The 18,858-nt window shown below is 36.6% G+C and overlaps 2 protein-coding genes across 2 annotated transcripts in view; both read right to left on the bottom strand.

Moving 5' to 3' along the window:
* LOC107753495 (inactive tyrosine-protein kinase 7-like) overlaps window positions 1-8,408 on the bottom strand; it is a 40,679-nt gene extending 32,271 nt beyond the window's left edge. The window contains exon 1 of the mRNA XM_016569648.1: window positions 8,186-8,408. Within this exon, the coding sequence (XP_016425134.1) occupies window positions 8,186-8,267 (82 nt within the window). The 5' untranslated portion in view covers window positions 8,268-8,408. The remainder of the gene's footprint in view (window positions 1-8,185) is intronic.
* A 9,491-nt stretch (window positions 8,409-17,899) lies between these two features.
* The window catches only part of soul4 (heme-binding protein soul4), a 6,064-nt gene continuing 5,105 nt past the window's right edge, over window positions 17,900-18,858 (bottom strand). The window contains exons 5-6 of the mRNA XM_016569636.1: window positions 18,333-18,516; window positions 17,900-18,216 (exon numbers count right to left, since the gene is read on the bottom strand). Of these exons, the coding sequence (XP_016425122.1) occupies window positions 18,042-18,216; window positions 18,333-18,516 (359 nt within the window). The 3' untranslated portion in view covers window positions 17,900-18,041. The remainder of the gene's footprint in view (window positions 18,217-18,332; window positions 18,517-18,858) is intronic.

Raw genomic sequence — 18,858 nt, 5'->3', positions numbered from 1 at the left:
GAATCATTTAAACGGTTGATTCATTCAGGAACAAAACACCATGTTGCTCAGAGACGCAAAACTGTGCTATGGTGGCTGTGTTTGGAATTATTTTTGTTGTGGAAATAGAGCAAAAACAGGCGATATGGTGTCTAAAACGCAAGTCTCTTAATTAACTTCTTGTTTATTGAACTGTTGTAAAGAAATCTATATGTAATCATGCTGATTTTTTTAGAAAAAACGGCATCTTCATTTAATATTGATTTACTATATGAAATTATATAAATATATAAATGTTTTGCCCCTAGATCTTCAATTTTGTGATCATTCTAAATCAGGGGCGTAGATTACGCGGGGGACGCGGGGGACGTGTCCCCCCCACTTTTAATATCACGTAAATTCGTCCCCCGCACTTTTTCGGGCAAGTGTGTTCTCATAGAGGTTTTCAAGAGCCGGTGTGAATAAATATAGATTTACATTCAAAGAGACAGGATAGTCTGTGCATGATCTGATGTTTTATTCGGACCCAGAATAAGCCGAGATGAACATCACGGAGCGCTAAACACTCATGCAGTGTATGTTTCATTCATACTCGAAGCCAGAGGGCGCTCTCGCGCAGAAAGTCGAATGAGGAAATTCCTAATATGGACAAAAGCACATTACTGCTTTTGCTGTACTTTGGATCAAATAAATGCAGGCTTGGTGAGCAGAAGAGACTTCTTTATAAAACATTAAAAATCTTACTGTTCAAAACCTGTTGACTGGTAGGTTATATAGAGTACAGAAATGTTATATTGTAATGTTTTATATATATATATAATTTTTTTTTATATTTAACATTTCGGTCCCCCTCACTTCTGAAATGATGGCTACGCCCCTGTTCTAAATGCATTTTAGCAGTCTGAATCACGCAGTCTAAATGCGCGCGCACTAGTCTAATCTACTAGACTCAAAGGCACTCTGCAGGAGTGTTTTGTTTGGTTTTTGGCAAAATACTGATAATGTCAAATCGCACATCGTTAAAACAACAATTACGATATTATCGCAGACGATATATATCGCACACCCTGCACCACTGTCTTTATTGCTAATTTGTGCAAAACCTCTTGCTAAACTGTCAAAGCTTCATTTTAACCACCAATGCAACGATGCAAGTATTTACCTTACCTATGCATGCTTGCGAAGGGTTGATGTCGAGATTTTATAAGCTTCTAGTTTGGTCTCCAAGGCAAACACAGTTTACGCTGCATAATAGAGCTTAAATATGGCCAGGGGTTCACTTAATTTCCTTTGAGTTAAAATTCAGCAGAATACGACGGGGTTTAGTTTTCAGCTGGGTCTGCACCATAACGCTTGTCTTGTCCGTCTGCGTCTTTCTTGTGATTTTAGCGCCAGTTTCCAGGGAGCGATTTTTTTTTTTTACTCAGTAATTAATGTGTTTTAAAATGTAGCGAAGTACAAAACTTAAAACAAAATATACTTAAGTAAAATTACTAAAGATTTAAAAAATTACTTTTAAAAAGTAGAAGTACACAAAAAAAACTACTCAATTACAGTAATGCGAGTAAATGTACTTTGTTACTTTCCACCTCTGCTTAATTGTCCTAAAATAATAGGACAATTGTCATATTGTAAAAAAATGTATAGAATTGCATGAAATTCTATTAACTGTCATGAAATTGTAATAATGCGTAATGGCTGCAAAACTGCAGGAATTACTTTTCTGTGTTTTATCTTTAAATTTTGAGATGAAATATGACTGTTTTCAGCCAAAATCCAACCCAAACTCACAGAACACTAGCAATTAATATTTTGCAGATCAGGAAAACCAGTTTTATTTGTATAACTCTGAGGGATTACGTATATGGTTTATGGAAACTTTCACATATGCCGTACGCATCACAAGCAGATAATTGCATTTGGTCAAACAAATTTCCCTGATGATGAAATTATGGTTTTGAAGAACAGCTTGTGAAAATCATTAGCAGACCATTGGAGAATCCTGGCTAAGTCTTGGCCAAACCCGCGACTCGAATGGTTTACAGTAGAGGAGACAGCGGTTTCTGCGACGTGATTGGGTGCCGGGTGGACGGTGCAGATTACATTCAGACAGCAGGTAAAGAATTCATTCATTTTCATTTGCACTACTTCAGATTACATTTTAAACGTCTACCTGCTTGTGCTCCACAGAATAAAGAAATGCAAATAGTTTAGAACAACACGAGAGTTTATGCCAAAAAAAAAAATCATTTTTGGTTTATTTTTTTAAAAATATATATATTATGGCAACACACTTTCAATGGGTGTCTATGTGGCAAAACATTGATATACACAATTATACCCAAGTACAGACCTAAAAATTACATGTTAACATGAAATAAAATCACTTGGTGACCTTGAAAAGGTATATCCAATATTTCAACTCCTGCAATGTCAAACCAGTAAACATAGTAAAACTTGCATAATATGTGCAACAATACCAGAGAGGGACCTTTACATTGAGAAGAATCCAAAAACATGAATTCCAAGCTTATTTGACTAAAAAAACCTACCTCATTTTAACAGCTCAAATAAAACACAAGCTTTACATTCGTTACTTTAAGTCTAAAACGGTTCAGCGTTACGTTTTCACTTTAACCCTTGTGCGTCAATTAAAAAAAGTTACACATAGGTCCATAAAGGACAAAAAAAATTAATAAAAATTTCTACTTTCAGTGACGTCGATTTTTTTTTTACCAGCATTAGCTCTAATCATAATTACCAAACATTTATTAATTTTCAGAATTTTAACCTTTTAAACTGAGCTATCTTATCTCATGGATACACGAGCACAACATTATCATAAAACCCAGCCGGGCTCACGTTCCTGAAACCGGCTCCAAGATAAACGTGTCCCCGCTTTTTACGCCAAGACCTCTGCATTTCATCACTGCCGTTCAGAGCGGCTTTAAGGCATCTCAGAGGCTGCTGTTCCAGAAGTTAATTAAGAAAGAGATCAAACAGGCACGCTGTCATCAGAATCGAACCAGCTGAGACATGCTTGACATGGCCTCCACGGAGTTTATTCAAGGTGATGCAGTGCACTTCTCACCAAAAATGGCGTTATATCATAGTGTTTATGGTTTTACTATGATTCTATAAACGTGAAAAATAGTAATAATAACCCCTACCAAAAAGTAGTATACTTCAAGTTTATTTTAGTAAGTATACTTAAGTAAAGTTCAAGTATATTTTTAAGTATACTTTATGTAGTAAGTATACAAATATCAGTGTACTAGTAGTATACTTGTAAGTGTACTATTTCAATACTCCTTGGGACTAAATTGGCCCACTTTCTAGTATATAAAAGTATACTTTAAGTATACTTTAAGTATAACAGTAGTAAACTTTGAGTACACAACTAGTTTACATCAAAATGTTTAGTTTGTACTGCAACTATACTAAAAGTGAACTTATAGGTATACTGATAGTTTACTAATTAAATACTTGTAGTAACATTTTTAGTACACTTTGAAGTATAGTCTCAGTAAACTACTAGTTTAGTAGTTTTATACTGCAAGTATACTCATAAGTTTTCTTTAAGTGAACTTTACATCATACTTTAAGTATACTACTAAGTCCCTATTTAGGTATTAATTTGTATATATTTTGTTACATGAATATCTACACATACAAAACATCAAAAGAACAGGGTATCTGCTTGTAAACAAAAACATTTTATTCTAGCTTCATGCATTCTTTTTTTAAACACTTGAATGTGGATAAGTTTCATAAATAAAAAATAAAGAAATAAACAACATTTTGAACAAAAAGCTGAAAAAAAGACTATGAATTGGATTCAGAATGATAATCAAAACGTAGATAAAGTCGATCAACACCCCAAAGCTTGACAGTTATTATTACCTCTTCATTGGTCGACATTTTATTCCATAACGTTACACAGTTTTGATGCTGTTTTATGTCTGATGATCGTGTTAGAATACATGTGGAAGCATCTGTTGTTTCGGTTTCTTCTTTACTTGTGTTTTTTGGAAATTCTGTACAGAAGATGTGTACTAGCGCCGCCTACAGTATAACAATGAAAACACGGATTCTAGGAACAATAAGTCAAGTATACTTAAATGTAAAAGTATAAGTCAAGTATACTTAAATGTCATTTTAAGTATATTTCTGAGAAGTACATAAAGCCCATTTCTGAGAAGTACATAAAAAGTAGACTAAAAGTATACTTTCCTATTTTTAGTTTAAAAGAAGTATACTAATAGCACACTTGAATAAACTTCTTTTTCGTAAGGGAAAGAATGAGTGCAAGCACTTAAACTGGTAAAATCTTAAAGGTCCTCGTGTTTTTTCACTTTGCAAACAAAGGACAATGAGCAACATCACAAAAGGCTTCACCTCCTCAGCAAGTGTGAACTTCCTTGAAGACCTGTGGGATCTCAACAATAGTGGCATTTTACATTCAAAGCAAGCCTGCAGACGCTGTACTGTGAAGGTCTTCTCAGAGTGTTTGAGCGGGAAAACAGCTGCTGTGTCTCATGTGGAGTTCAGCTCTTCTCTTCCACTCGATCAAACAGAATGCAAAACCAAAAAAACGAATTCGATAAGTGGCAACAGGTGGCAATGCCACAACTAAGAAAAGGGATTCATCTTGACCTGACGTGTACTTGAAGTATGCAGATGACATGCTTTAAAGGGGTCATATGATGCTGCTAAAAAGAACATGTTGCATTGCGCCGTTAAACAGTCCTCCATAAAATGTGCCGGTGATCCACAGCACTAAGTTGATGTATTTCCTCAGCGACCAGCACGGATCAGCTCTTGGCATGACGAAGCGGATATCGTCCTCTTTTGGAAGACCAAACAAAGTAGTTTCGCTTTCACAACGAAGCACACAGCGTCTTCACGACATGGCGGCGGCGGCAACAATACTACAGTCAGAATAAAAGTTACAAAACTACAGCGAGAATAAAAGTTACGCCTTCTTTCTTTGCGTGAACATTTGGGCGGCGTTATGCAAATCTTCCCAGATCGTGACGTAGACATGTGGGGGCGTGTTAGAACGAGCCGTTTTAGGTAGGTGTGGTTAACTCTTAACTTTTATAAAGAATATCTCTTTGGATTTGAGACTTTAGTCTTTGCAACTTTACAGATCTTCTTTATGCACCAAGAGCTTGTAACACTCCAAAGAGAAAGGAACAATTGAAATCGCATCATATGACCCCTTTAACAAGATAACAAGAATCATTCATTTAAAAAATAAAAGTCCCATGAAAACAATGTCCACCTCCACAAAACAAGACATTTGGCCCACTTTAAAGACATTAGGGACATTTTAAGGGCATTTTGCATTATTTTTATAACAATAAATTTTTTTTATATTCTCATTAACACAGAGATATTGTTGTTGTTACTGTATTGTAAAAAACAACAACAGCTGAATAGGCTACTACTTAAACTGTAAATGTGTTAAGCAAGTATGCATAATGGTAGAATTTGTTTATAACTATTAGTACTGAATTTAAATAAATATTGCATCCAAACGGGATCTTTTTTGCATTACAGCGAGAATTTAAGGGAATATTGTCAAGAAAATATTCTGAATTGTAAAGTAAAAAATCTAATTGTCCGAAAAATTTTGGGTTGAAATATTACTAGTATATGTTCATTTTAGTACTTTTTTTTAAAACAATACATTTATAGCAAATGGAAACACAGTACTTCTCTGCATGACAGACTATGAAACGTCTTAAATATAAATGTAATTACGGCCAAAAGTCCTCCAGCCAGAGCCAAACTACTCACAATATTATGAATATTTCTGAACAAAGATCAATTTGCTTAAAGATCTGTGTTTGGTTAAATCCTTCAAGTCGATTCTGACAAAAAAACATAAGCTACTGGATAGTCAGACACAATTACAATACTAAGTCTTCTCATTCATAATTTATGAGACATTGTTTTCCCTTTTCTCCTGTTAGAGTGACATTTAAAAAGACCATGAAGTAAATGATTATGATAATATCATCAAGACCACAAAACAAACGAGAATTTCCAATATGTTATGGAAAATCATCTAATCCAGTGAAACACAGCATCTGAGACATACCTAACACATAACCGCATATACAAACAGCCCTGATGGCCACAGAGTCACACCTTCACGTTGCACAGCGGGGGATATTTCTTCCCAGACTGTCTGTGATTAGCATATGAAAGACAGGAGATGATCCCCCTCGTCCCCGAGATCAAGCAGTGCCCTCAAGTACCTGTGAAATGTCTCTACCCTCCACCCTTTTATCTTTAAAGTCTTCATGCAAATGCTGCAGTTTCTTCTATAGGCCCCGAGGCCGTCCCGCACTCCTACAATGACCGAAGCTATCTCTAACAGTCAAAACTATCGGAATTTCTGTTACACTTAAAAATAAAGGTTCTTTATAGGCGTCGATGGTTCCATGAAGAACCTTAAACATCCATGGAACCACAAAAGGTTCTTTAAAGTGGAAAAAGCTTTTTTTTAGATTATTAAAATGTTCTTCACACTAAGTAAAAAAAAATGGTTGTTTTAAGAATTGATCACTGAAAGGTACTGTGGGAACAAAAAATGGTTATTCTATGGCATCACTATGTTTACACGGCATTTTAAATCATGGCGGGTGAGGGCGTTTTCGTACGCGTTTGGCCAATCAATGTCTACTTACGTCACGATTAGTACCAGTTGTGCTGGTTAGACCCTGCTCATTGCTAATTTGGTTCTCGAAAAAGGCAGTCCGGTACTAAAATCGCACCCAGTTCCGGCGGTGCGAAAACGCCAAAAAGTGGGTAGTTCCACAATTAGTTCTGGTACTATGAAAAGGTTCCCGCGGTTGCGAAAGGCCCTACTGTGAAAACCCACATTTGAAACTTTTAGTTTTAAGAGTGTATAATCAAAGAATCCTAATGGGAACTTTGGCTGAAATCCAATATAAGGCAAAATAAACAGTAGACCTTTTAGAAAGCACAGTTCGAGTTGAACTAATAAAGTTAGTCCCTGTAGGACATCAACAAGACTTGTTCTGACTACAAAGTAGCAAGACTTCCATATGCAAGTTCTAAAAATCGAAAACGAACAACAAATCTTGTAGAACGTTCCGTTTATCCAGGAGGATCTTGATCTGGATTTGACTGGTTCCAAATTACGCTGGAAACTCCAGTAGAAAACCTGTAAGCATATCCTCTTGTTTTTATTTTTTTCAGGAATGACACACACGAACACTCCTGTGGTCACGTCTCCTGGGTTCAGTTATTCAGGAGATCCAAACAGAAACCTCTTTCAGCTATGGGTCACTCCACAGAACATCATGCACCACTTTTAATGGTTCTCCAACGAGAAGCTTCAGGTCTAACATCTTACACCTCCCCAAAACTCCCTCCAGATAAACTCCAGCTCAGGCCAAGCATATTTCATTCAAGGCCACACAGATGTGACTGTTCACTCCTGCTGGAGGAGGCTGCAGAGGAACCTATGCGAAGTCCAGTAAAACTCAACAGATGAGGATCTCACACAGTGGACTTTTTATAGACATATTTATATATCATACCTTGACTTTTAACTTACTTAGCACATCTTATTTCTTTTCTCTGGAATTTCAATTACGTCTACACGATGCGTATATTTAAATAAACTTGTACTTGACCGAAGCAAAGTCTAATTAATATTCAAAGAGTCTAAGTAGATGCAATTGATATTCAGCTCGTGTTTTACCTCATGAAGTTACTACAAACACCCTATCTAGTATAGATAAAAAGACAGACCCGTTTTTCCTTTCTTGGTCTCCTTTTACAGACTATTATGCAAATGTTATTTACAGGCCTCTTTACTGTACTCGAATTTCCGGAAAAAGAGGGTGGATCGATTCATTCATATAAAACATGAGTATCCTTTAGTGCAGCGGTAACACATTGGAAAATGTTTTCCCCCCCAAGCACTCAAGTCTTGCATTTGCTAACACAAGGACTGGAAAGTTTGTGTAAACTCACATCAAACTCCACTAAATCCGGATTAAATCCAGATACGAGTCTCCGCGCAACTAACCCTCGCGCTGGTTTATAGTATCATGCACATCCACGTCTAAACTATTTATGCAAATATGAAGTTCCTGCTCCACGCAAGAACTAGAAACATGTTGTGCTCCGCTCGCTCGCGGAGGGATGCATGCGTTCTTACCTTCAGCGATCAGTGTGAACGCCAGGAAAACACGCTCGGCGCTCGGAACTTTGCGCTCGCGTCTTCTCGTCCAGAAACCCATGGTTTAGGTCGATAAAGGCGACGGGTATCAATTAAAGGCTCAAAAGTTCATGTATGTACAAATACTGCAATCGCAGGCTGTATAAACGCTCAAATCCAGTTTCCTCGAAGCGAGTCGGTCTTTCAGGAGTTCACACCGGTTAGTGCGGAGCTGTGGGTTAGTAGACCTTTTAGAAAGCACAGTTCGAGTTGAACTAATAAAGTTAGTCCCTGTAGGACATCAACAAGACTTGTTCTGACTACAAAGTAGCAAGACTTCCATATGCAAGTTCTAAAAATCGAAAACGAACAACAAATCTTGTAGAACGTTCCGTTTATCCAGGAGGATCTTGATCTGGATTTGACTGGTTCCAAATTACGCTGGAAACTCCAGTAGAAAACCTGTAAGCATATCCTCTTGTTTTTATTTTTTTCAGGAAAGACACACACGAACACTCCTGTGGTCACGTCTCCTGGGTTCAGTTATTCAGGAGATCCAAACAGAAACCTCTTTCAGCTATGGGTCACTCCACAGAACATCATGCACCACTTTTAATGGTTCTCCAACGAGAAGCTTCAGGTCTAACATCTTACACCTCCCCAAAACTCCCTCCAGATAAACTCCAGCTCAGGCCAAGCATATTTCATTCAAGGCCACACAGATGTGACTGTTCACTCCTGCTGGAGGAGGCTGCAGAGGAACCTATGCGAAGTCCAGTAAAACTCAACAGATGAGGATCTCACACAGTGGACTTTTTATAGACATATTTATATATCATACCTTGACTTTTAACTTACTTAGCACATCTTATTTCTTTTCTCTGGAATTTCAATTACGTCTACACGATGCGTATATTTAAATAAACTTGTACTTGACCGAAGCAAAGTCTAATTAATATTCAAAGAGTCTAAGTAGATGCAATTGATATTCAGCTCGTGTTTTACCTCATGAAGTTACTACAAACACCCTATCTAGTATAGATAAAAAGACAGACCCGTTTTTCCTTTCTTGGTCTCCTTTTACAGACTATTATGCAAATGTTATTTACAGGCCTCTTTACTGTACTCGAATTTCCGGAAAAAAAGGGTGGATCGATTCATTCATATAAAACATGAGTATCCTTTAGTGCAGTGGTAACACATTGGAAAATGTTTTCCCACCCAAGCACTCAAGTCTTGCATTTGCTAACACAAAGACTGGAAAGTTTGTGTAAACTCACATCAAACTCCACTAAATCCGGATTAAATCCAGATACGAGTCTCCGCGCAACTAACCCTCGCGCTGGTTTATAGTATCATGCACATCCACGTCTAAACTATTTATGCAAATATGAAGTTCCTGCTCCACGCAAGAACTAGAAACATGTTGTGCTCCGCTCGCTCGCGGAGGGATGCATGCGTTCTTACCTTCAGCGATCAGTGTGAACGCCAGGAAAACACGCTCGGCGCTCGGAACTTTGCGCTCGCGTCTTCTCGTCCAGAAACCCATGGTTTAGGTCGATAAAGGCGACGGGTATCAATTAAAGGCTCAAAAGTTCATGTATGTACAAATACTGCAATCGCAGGCTGTATAAACGCTCAAATCCAGTTTCCTCGAAGCGAGTCGGTCTTTCAGGAGTTCACACCGGTTAGTGCGGAGCTGTGGGTTTGGTTGGATGTGTCAGGCGCTCCATGCTGAATGCTCCTCGAAATGGAGACAAAGAGCCCCTCTGAGCGTGTTTGAGCCAGCGCTGGGTCTGGAGTCGTGTTTCTCGGGTGGGTGGGCTCTACGGGGCTGAGGAAGGTGAGTGCAGAGCGCTGACACCAGTCTCTTACAGGTTACTTTCACTCTGTTCAAATGACCGAATGCATTCATAATATATCCACCGTTATTTAAAACAGCCGCATAAGTAGGCCTACTAAAGAATAGCTACCGGTCTCAAATAACATTTGTTCTTCATCATGACTGCCCTCTGTTGGACCTTTCCAGGTTTGTTGCGGACCCGCAGCGCTCTGGGACGTCACGTGCGCTCTCTGAATGAACTGAACAACATTGGTACAGTGTAGCAATACGATTATAAGGAATGCTCTTTGTTCTGTGTCCCTACCTGCAGCAAGATTTTTTTTTTGGTCTTCTTTATTTGGTAATATCTCTTGGGTTAACGCATGGAAACTGCCAAATACGTTTTGTATCAATAACAAAATTAAGGAAGTGTCTTACAAAATACTTCATCGAATTTATCCTGCTAAGCATGTTTTGGAAAGATTTAAGCTTAATATTTCGTATACCTGTGAATTTTGTGGTCAAGGAAAAGTAACTATTTTGCATCTTTTTTTTTTCCATTGTATTTACTCGAGATTATTTTGGAAGGATTTGGAATTCTATAGAACAACATATTATACATTTGTTTATTTTGTTAGGAAAATTCCATATACATAAGAAGAAGTGGGCTCAATGTAAACCAAATTTTGCACATTTTATAAATGACTTTAAATTATATGTAAATCTCTTAGAACAAACAAAAAACAAAAAAGCACTGAATTGGTTCAAGGAAGGTATTCTTTTAGTAAGACAGTTAGTTAATTCCCATGGGTACTTGTTGTCGTATACTGAATTTCTTCAGAAATTCCAATTACCAGTTAAACCAAGAGAATTTGCTATTGTTTTTGACGCAATTCCAAAGAGTGTGATGTTACTTTTAAAAAACTGCATCTCAGAAGAAATCAGCATGGTTAATCCTTGTGGTAACATTTTCATTGAAAATGTCAACGTTTTAAAACAACAGTGTAGCAATAAGATTATAAGGAATGCTCTTTGTTCTGTGTCCCTACCTGCAGCAAGATTTTTTTGGTCTTCTTTATTTGATAATATCTCTTGGGTTAAAGCATGGAAACTGCCAAATAAGTTTTGTATCAATAACAAAATTAAGGAAGTGTCTTACAAAATACTTCATCGAATTTATCCTGCTAAGCATGTTTTGGAAAGATTTAAGCTTAATATTTCGTATACCTGTGAATTTTGTGGTCAAGGAAAAGTAACTATTTTGCATCTTTTTTTTTTCCATTGTATTTACTCGAGATTATTTTGGAAGGATTTGGAATTCTATATTGACAGAAAAATAGAGTGTATGATAGAAATGTGTATATTTTATGTACTTTTTTATACAGAAAACGAAAATTTGAATTGTAAAGAACAACATATTATATCTGTTTATTTTGTTAGGAAAATTCCATATACATAAGAAGAAGTGGGCTCAATGTAAACCAAATTTTGCACATTTTATAAATGACTTTAAATTATATGTAAATCTCTTAGAACAAACAAAAAACAAAAAAGCATTGAAAACATGTAATGCTGTGAAAGCATTGAACTTTATGTAATTTTCTTCCTTTTTTTCTTTTCTTTTTTTCTCTGGCAGCTAATAATGTTAATTTGATCATGTGAATATGTAATACCTCATGTTCTTGTGGCATTGAATTAATAAAGCATAAAAAAAAAAATACATTATTGGTTGGTTGACATAATGTTCATAATAATAATAAAAACATCAGTTGCATTGTATATATTCAGAATCAGAAAAATCAGAAAGAGCTTTATTGCCAAGTATGTTTGCACATACAAGGAATTTGTTATAGTGTCACAAGCTTCCAGTACACGGAGACAACAACAACACACAGAAAACAAATCTAAGATGTGAATCTAATACACATGTGAGTGGGGGGAGTGCAGGGGGTTTTCTCCTGAAGTCCACGATCATCTATACAGTTTTGAGCGTGTTGAGCTCCAGGTTGTTGAGACTGCACCAGACAGCCAGCTCTTTAACCTCCTGTCTGTAAGCAGACTCGTCTCCGTCCTTGATGAGACCGATGACTGTAGTGTCATCTGCAAACTTCAGGAGCTTGACAGAGGGGTCTTTAGAGGTGCAGTCGTTGGTGTACAGGGAGAAGAGCAGTGGGGAGAGGACGCAGCCCTGAGGGGCGCCAGTGCTGGTGGTGCGGCTGTTGGATGTGAATTTACCAATTCTCACTAGCTGTTGCCTATCTGTCAGAAAGCTGGTGATCCATTGACAGAGAGCTGGGTTAGTTTGGTCTGGAGGAGTGTTGGGATGATGGTGTTGAAAGCGGAGCTAAAGTCCACAAACAGCATTAAATTATGTTATGGATTCAGTTCAGTGGAAACATTCTGTCTTATGAAGACTTGATGCGTTTTTACAACTTTAAAGAATTTCAGCAAGTTGTTAAAGCTATTCCAAACGGGTTGATGCACTTATTACATAATCACCTCACTTTTGGAAGCGATGAAAGGAAACTTCCAGAGTTAATAGTTGATGGCATTGAAATATTTACTTCCTCTTGTAATAATAACAAAGACAAATGTTTCAATCAAAACATAAAATCTTTTGGAATGCAAGAATTCCGGACATTAATTGGAAAGCGGCCTAGTCAAATCCTTGCAAATTTAGTATTTTGAACAAAGTTAAAGAGGTACATTTCAAAATACTTGTCTTTTAGATTTTGGTCTGATGTTAGTGCCTTTTTATTTGTTCAAGAAATGTTAATGACATGCTCTCTTTAAAAGATGTTATTTGCACTTATTCACACAAAAGCAAAATGATTATGTCGTTAACTTTTACATTTTGCAAGGTGAATATTACATTCATAAACAAAAATGTGCAGAATGCATACCAATATGTAATTTACTTTTATTAGAAATGGAATCTTTGATCAAATTAATAACAAAAAGAATGACATAGTGTTAAATTTCATGGAGTTTTTTTCTTGTATTCTTCCCCCACTGTAGTCCTTGATTTTGTGGATGGAGGAAGATTTGAACTATGTTTAGTTGTTTATATGTATTTTTTTATTTTTTATTATTATTATTACTTATTTTATTTATTCTTATTATCTTCTCTTAAATGCTGTTCTTTCTTGTGTATGTGGACTTAATTGTTAAAATTGATTGTAATGTATATTCATTTCTTCAATAATAATAAAAAAAACATCAGTAGCATTATAATTTATTTCATTGTAATTTTGTGTCTTTTTTCTTGTCTTTTTCCTTAAATCTGTCTTTATATAACACGTGGCTACTGAGAGATTTAATAATAATAATAAAAAACTGCATTATTCTTGTTGTAAAACATTTTATATGTGGCTATCATGACTAGAAAAATTAATGAATGTAATCAAAAGATGAATGTTAGTAACCAAACAGTTGACGGTAGCCATTGGCTTCCATTGTATTATTTCCATACTATGGAAGTCAATGGCTACCGTCAACTGTTTGTTTTCCATTTTTTGGGTGAACTATCCCTTCAAGGAGAAACAATAATGTACAGTATGTGGAAAATAATGTGTTTTTTTTACTTTAAACCGCATAAACACATTTCATTACACCAAATACACAAAATAATGTTCTTTTTAGCAGCATCATATGACCCTTTTAAGTGTTTATTTTCAAGCATTTGCAATGTGCACGCTCAGGGTTCCTGCGATTTCCAAGTTATGGGAATGTAATAAAAAGCCTTTCTTTCATTGAACCACATTTTTGTCTTGAAACGTTTGTGCACAAAACAAGTGCAGCTGTTTAAAGTTGCAATGAAATGAAAGAAGCAACAGATCTTCTCTTCCATACTGTGACGTACATCCAAGTGGACCAGATTATCGACAAAGAAAAATGCAGGGTGAGTTCAATGAATTGGTTGTTGTTTGGATTTTAAGATGTGGGCATTGCACACAAGAGTGGATGCAGATGAATGCAAGCTTGCAGATTTAAGTGGACTAAATGGCCCTTTCCCAAATGGCACCCTAAGCCCTTGTGGTCTTCCTCGGAGTCCACACTTTTGTGACGTAATGCCACTTTGACTATTGGCAGAGTTTGCGGTGGCCATTGTAAGTCCACAAAACATTTACATGAATGCTGACTTGCATCGCTGCCCTATCAGACAACGACTCTGCAGGCAGCATTTGTGCGCAAAGGTACCTCCCAAAACTGATTTAGGATGGGCTTCTGAGGCAGTATAACAGTTGAATGATCTACAAGAAAACAGAGAGAGCTTCGGTAATGACCAAGTGAATATTTCATTGCTACAACACTGATTTCCCGTGAGAAATGACATCAAAAGTGGAAAAGGTTGACCAGAAATGTACATGTACACACAAACTGACCAACAACCCCAACTTTCAGACACATCTTTATTTTTTAGCTCAACCTTCATGGAAAGGAACACACGAAGGATACATCTATGCTGCCTTCAAAGATGGATGAGATGAAGGTATCTCAGGTTGTGACACGATCGCTGGATTCGGACGTGCCAGAGGCAGCACTTTTCAGTTTTCGGATGCAGCCGAAGTGTGCTGTTTGTGAAATTTTCTGTATGTATTTAGTTGTTTTACCCAAATTTTGAATTATGTATTGCAATCCTGGCAGGAAATTACCAGGACCTTTTCTGTTTTTCCACAGATTAATTTTTTTCTACAGTGCACTCATCCATTAGAGCAGAGGTTTTCAAACTGTCTGATGCCAATTAGACCCCCAAATATGATCTAAAATATTTCATATAGTCCCATTTATACAGTGTGATGAAAGATAAAGACAACATTATATATAAGACAGTATGTTTAAAAAATTAAATACCTGGCTATTATTATATTGTTACTGTATTGAAGCCAAAGCAAATGATTAAAATATTGACTTCGTATTACGTGTGTATTTCTTCAGGGTTATTATAGTTAACTAAAACTATAATCTTAAAACGTTGAATACTGATATTTGAAATGATTTAAAAATATATATAAAAAGGTACTTTAAAATGTGAAATTAAAACCGCCAGTAGGTGGCAGCAAGTCACTGTTAAGTGAGTCATTGCGATTGAACCGAATCATTTAAACGGTCGATTCATTCAGGAACGAAACACCTTCATGTTTTTCAGAGACGCAAAACAGTGCCGTGGCTGTGTTTGGAACCATTTTTGTTGGTGAAATAGAGCAAAAAATAGGCAATATGGTGTCTAAAACGTAATTCTCTTAATATTAACTTCTTGATTATTGAACTGTTGTATAAAATCAATATCACATTTGTGATTTTTGCGAAAAAATTGCACTCTTTGTCTGATATTGATCAACTATATGAAATGATATAAATATATACATTTTCTGCCCCCATATCTTGACTTTTGAGCATTCTAAATGCATTTTATTATACTGAATCATGCAGTGAAAGAACACACTCTAAATGAGCATTCAGTCTAGCTAGTGTTTAAGCACTCATAACTCCTCTCATGATCAATAAAGCTGTCCATACACGGTATGATAAATGAATCTCTAACTTACATCGTACCTACATCTGCACTTTGTTGCTTATGATGAGGGAATTCGCGAGTTTCTGTCCGAACAAAACTCTGGGGTTTCAGCGATGACTAGTTTGAACGCCTCTGATTGACTACTGCATTCCTAAACTCAACAGAATCGTGTGTGATTGGTTATAATGAGCAACGCTGTAAAAACACGTAAAAATAAAATATAATGTAACATAACCAGGTCTAAATTTAATACAGCAATCGAAATTTCCTTTTAAGTATTAAAGTTTTATTGAAAAACCAGGGGACCCCCCAAGTATATTTTTTGGGTGTTATGGGGGTCCCTTAATGCTTATGGGAGGTCCGGGACCCCGCCAGCCCTTCCTCAATTCGAACACTGGATTACATGCATCTGAAATCACATACGTTCTGAGTAGATGAATAAGGAACTACTTAGCGACTAAGTATGCTATAGTATGAATGTGTGTACTATGAATGTAATCCGGATGTACTACATTTATCATGTTGTCATTGTCATGTGACCTACGACGTTGAGTTGCTTCACATTCACAAATCTTCTTCTCCCATGGCCTCATGGGACAGTAAAGTGTCAATCGGATGAGCACCTCAGAATCTCATCCGAAATAGTAGGTCATCCAGGTACTTTTTGCCTACCGTTTTATGAATACTGTAATTTGTAACCACACTTTTCACATACTGTTTATGTAGTAAGGAAATAAGCATACATTCAGATGTAGCCTATGAAGCCACAGTATCCTATATGTAGTACAGTCTCAACTGTATCAGTTTTTTAAATAATAATTTTATCCATTAGCTGATTATGATGGCTTACAGACTGAATTATTATATATTCATATTATAGATTAAATGTTGTGTTCAGTTATTAAACTAACATACATTTTTAAACTCAACCATTACGAGTGGATGAACATGTAAATAATCAGTTTATATATTCATTTTTCACATTTAAATTTTACACTTCTTACCAGACATCCCGTGGTGGCTGAAGTTTAATGAAGAACTGCTTCATAAGATTCATTTTAGTGAGGTCACAAATGAGTTTCGTTTCTGCAACAGACATTTTTTCGTTGTTTTTATACTATTTTAAGTCAAAAGGGGAGTTGAACAGTACATAGTCAAATTTAGCGCATGTCTTCAGGTAGGATGTGTAACGCTAGTGCTGTCCTCTCGAGCTCAACAGCGCCCCGCTTTTGTCCAGTGTAAATCTATGGTGTAAATCTGTGGCGAAAAACGTAATTGCAGCGCGCCATAATTGAGAGCCGTGTTTAATAGTTCAAGTATAAATGATTTATTTTAAACGTATTCATCACAAGTTCGGGCTTTATTTATCCACGACAACAATTAAACACAATTTAAACACCATTTGTTTTGTATTTCAATACATTTAATCAACTTTTTAAAATTATTTGTAAAGCACGTTAATATACCAAGTGTTTTTTAAATAAAGTTTATTAGTATTATTACAGACTTGAGGGGGAGTGTGCAAGTTTTAAAATACTTGGACAAGGCAAACATCAATTAAAAGTACAACCTAAGCCATCAATGTCACAAAAGCGAGGAATCATGTGGAGAAAAAGCCGTGTTTAGATATACTAGACTTGTAGACTCCATCTGAAGAAAAGAGATCAACAAGCATACCCATAAAAAACCAAACTACTGCTAAACTTGGGGGAAATGCCTGGTTTAAACTGGAATACACTACTAATATCAAACAGGTAATCACTTGATTGGCCCATAAGATAAAAATGTAGAAGATTCTGAGTTCTGACCAATGATTGTCTGAGAAATGGTTTGATAGTCTGTTACACAAAGTACAAAAAATATTTTAATATATATTTTAAACAGTTTTCAAACACAAAATTTAAACGACTACTTAAAATTACAATAATTGTAAATATATGATAAGTATTCAATCTTAATACCTAGCTGCAAATACATTTTCTTAAACCTGAACCTGTTCATCCATCAACACCTAAAGCAACTAACAAGCTACAGATGCCATTATTGAAGGATTTACAGTTTCACAGTTTAGTTGTGAATATCATAATATCCGAGTCATTGCAGACACCATATTAGGGCACTATGGGAAACCTAGAAAAAAATGTTCTGCTCTAAAATAAACTGAACAATGAAAGTGCATTCAAGTAGTGTATAATATTTAAATCAAGCAGAAAACACAGCAAGCATAATTAATCATCTTCATACTATCCAAGTTAAAAAAATAATGCCAGGGTGTGTAATCTATATCTATTGTGTGATAAACTGCAGTTTCTTTACTCACTGATTAAAAACTATTTTTTTCTGCATCGCATTCACAACAATACAAAAGTGCTACAAATATCCCCCAGCGACTTAACACTGCTTTTGTGCTCCAGGGTCACAAATGGGTTTTGATTGTGACAAGCTCCGCCCCTTCATTTCGAGACATTCAGCTAGTGAAACGTCTCTACTGGCTTAACAGGCGAGCTGTGAAATGTTCACGGGCCACGGCGAACGAACCAGATCTCATTTCTGCGCTGGGGCACGCCGGGATTCTCATACACGGCTACCATGTAGCGGTCTCGGAGAACATCCTCGGAGCTGCCCAGAAGCTCCCAAAGGATGCTGATCTGACGAGAGATGGTCTCCTCCGTTGTGGTGCCATAAAACACCCTAGAATGGAAGAAAGGTTCAGCTATAATCGTTCTAGGATGTGCAAACAGGTCTAAAGGAATTACTAGTGACAAAACTGAGCTCCAAGGGTCTCATTGGGAAGGGTGGCCGTGTACCTGGCTATGACGCGGATCGCGTCTCTGTGAACGATTCGGATATCAGGATCGGTTGGTTCAGGTGGTCTGGCCTGGAACTCAGCAGGCAGATAATACGCCGTCAACACGTCCTTCATGAAGTTAGTGCCGTCGTCTGCCATCTTAATCTCATTCACAACAGGTACTGACATGCCAAGGTACCGTCCTGGAGACACAGGACTTAAACTGAGCAAACTGGGAAACTGCATGTTTCGAACAAAACAATCATGGTGATTATTACAACAAATATTGTAATAGAATCTGCACTTTCTATAAGAGTCACACATAAGTTAATAAAACAAACCAATACCCAAAAGTGAAATGAAAAGAAACCCTTTTTTTGCATTCACACTGAAACTGGACTCAATGTGGATTCAAATCTGCTTTTTTGATCCACTTTAGTGATTTTTGAGTTGTTTTAGCCCACTTATTTTAATTTCACATTTTCTGGTGTTCATTCCACCTGATTTAGATTCAACTAACTGTACAGCTTAAGGTGCGCTTTCGG

The sequence above is a fragment of the Sinocyclocheilus rhinocerous genome, unplaced genomic scaffold, assembly GCF_001515625.1.
Source record: "Sinocyclocheilus rhinocerous isolate Xijiao unplaced genomic scaffold, SAMN03320098_v1.1 scaffold1523, whole genome shotgun sequence".
Classification (NCBI taxonomy): domain Eukaryota; kingdom Metazoa; phylum Chordata; class Actinopteri; order Cypriniformes; family Cyprinidae; genus Sinocyclocheilus; species Sinocyclocheilus rhinocerous.
The sequence above is the reverse complement of the archived record's forward strand: the minus strand, read 5'-3'. Positions and strand labels throughout refer to the sequence as shown.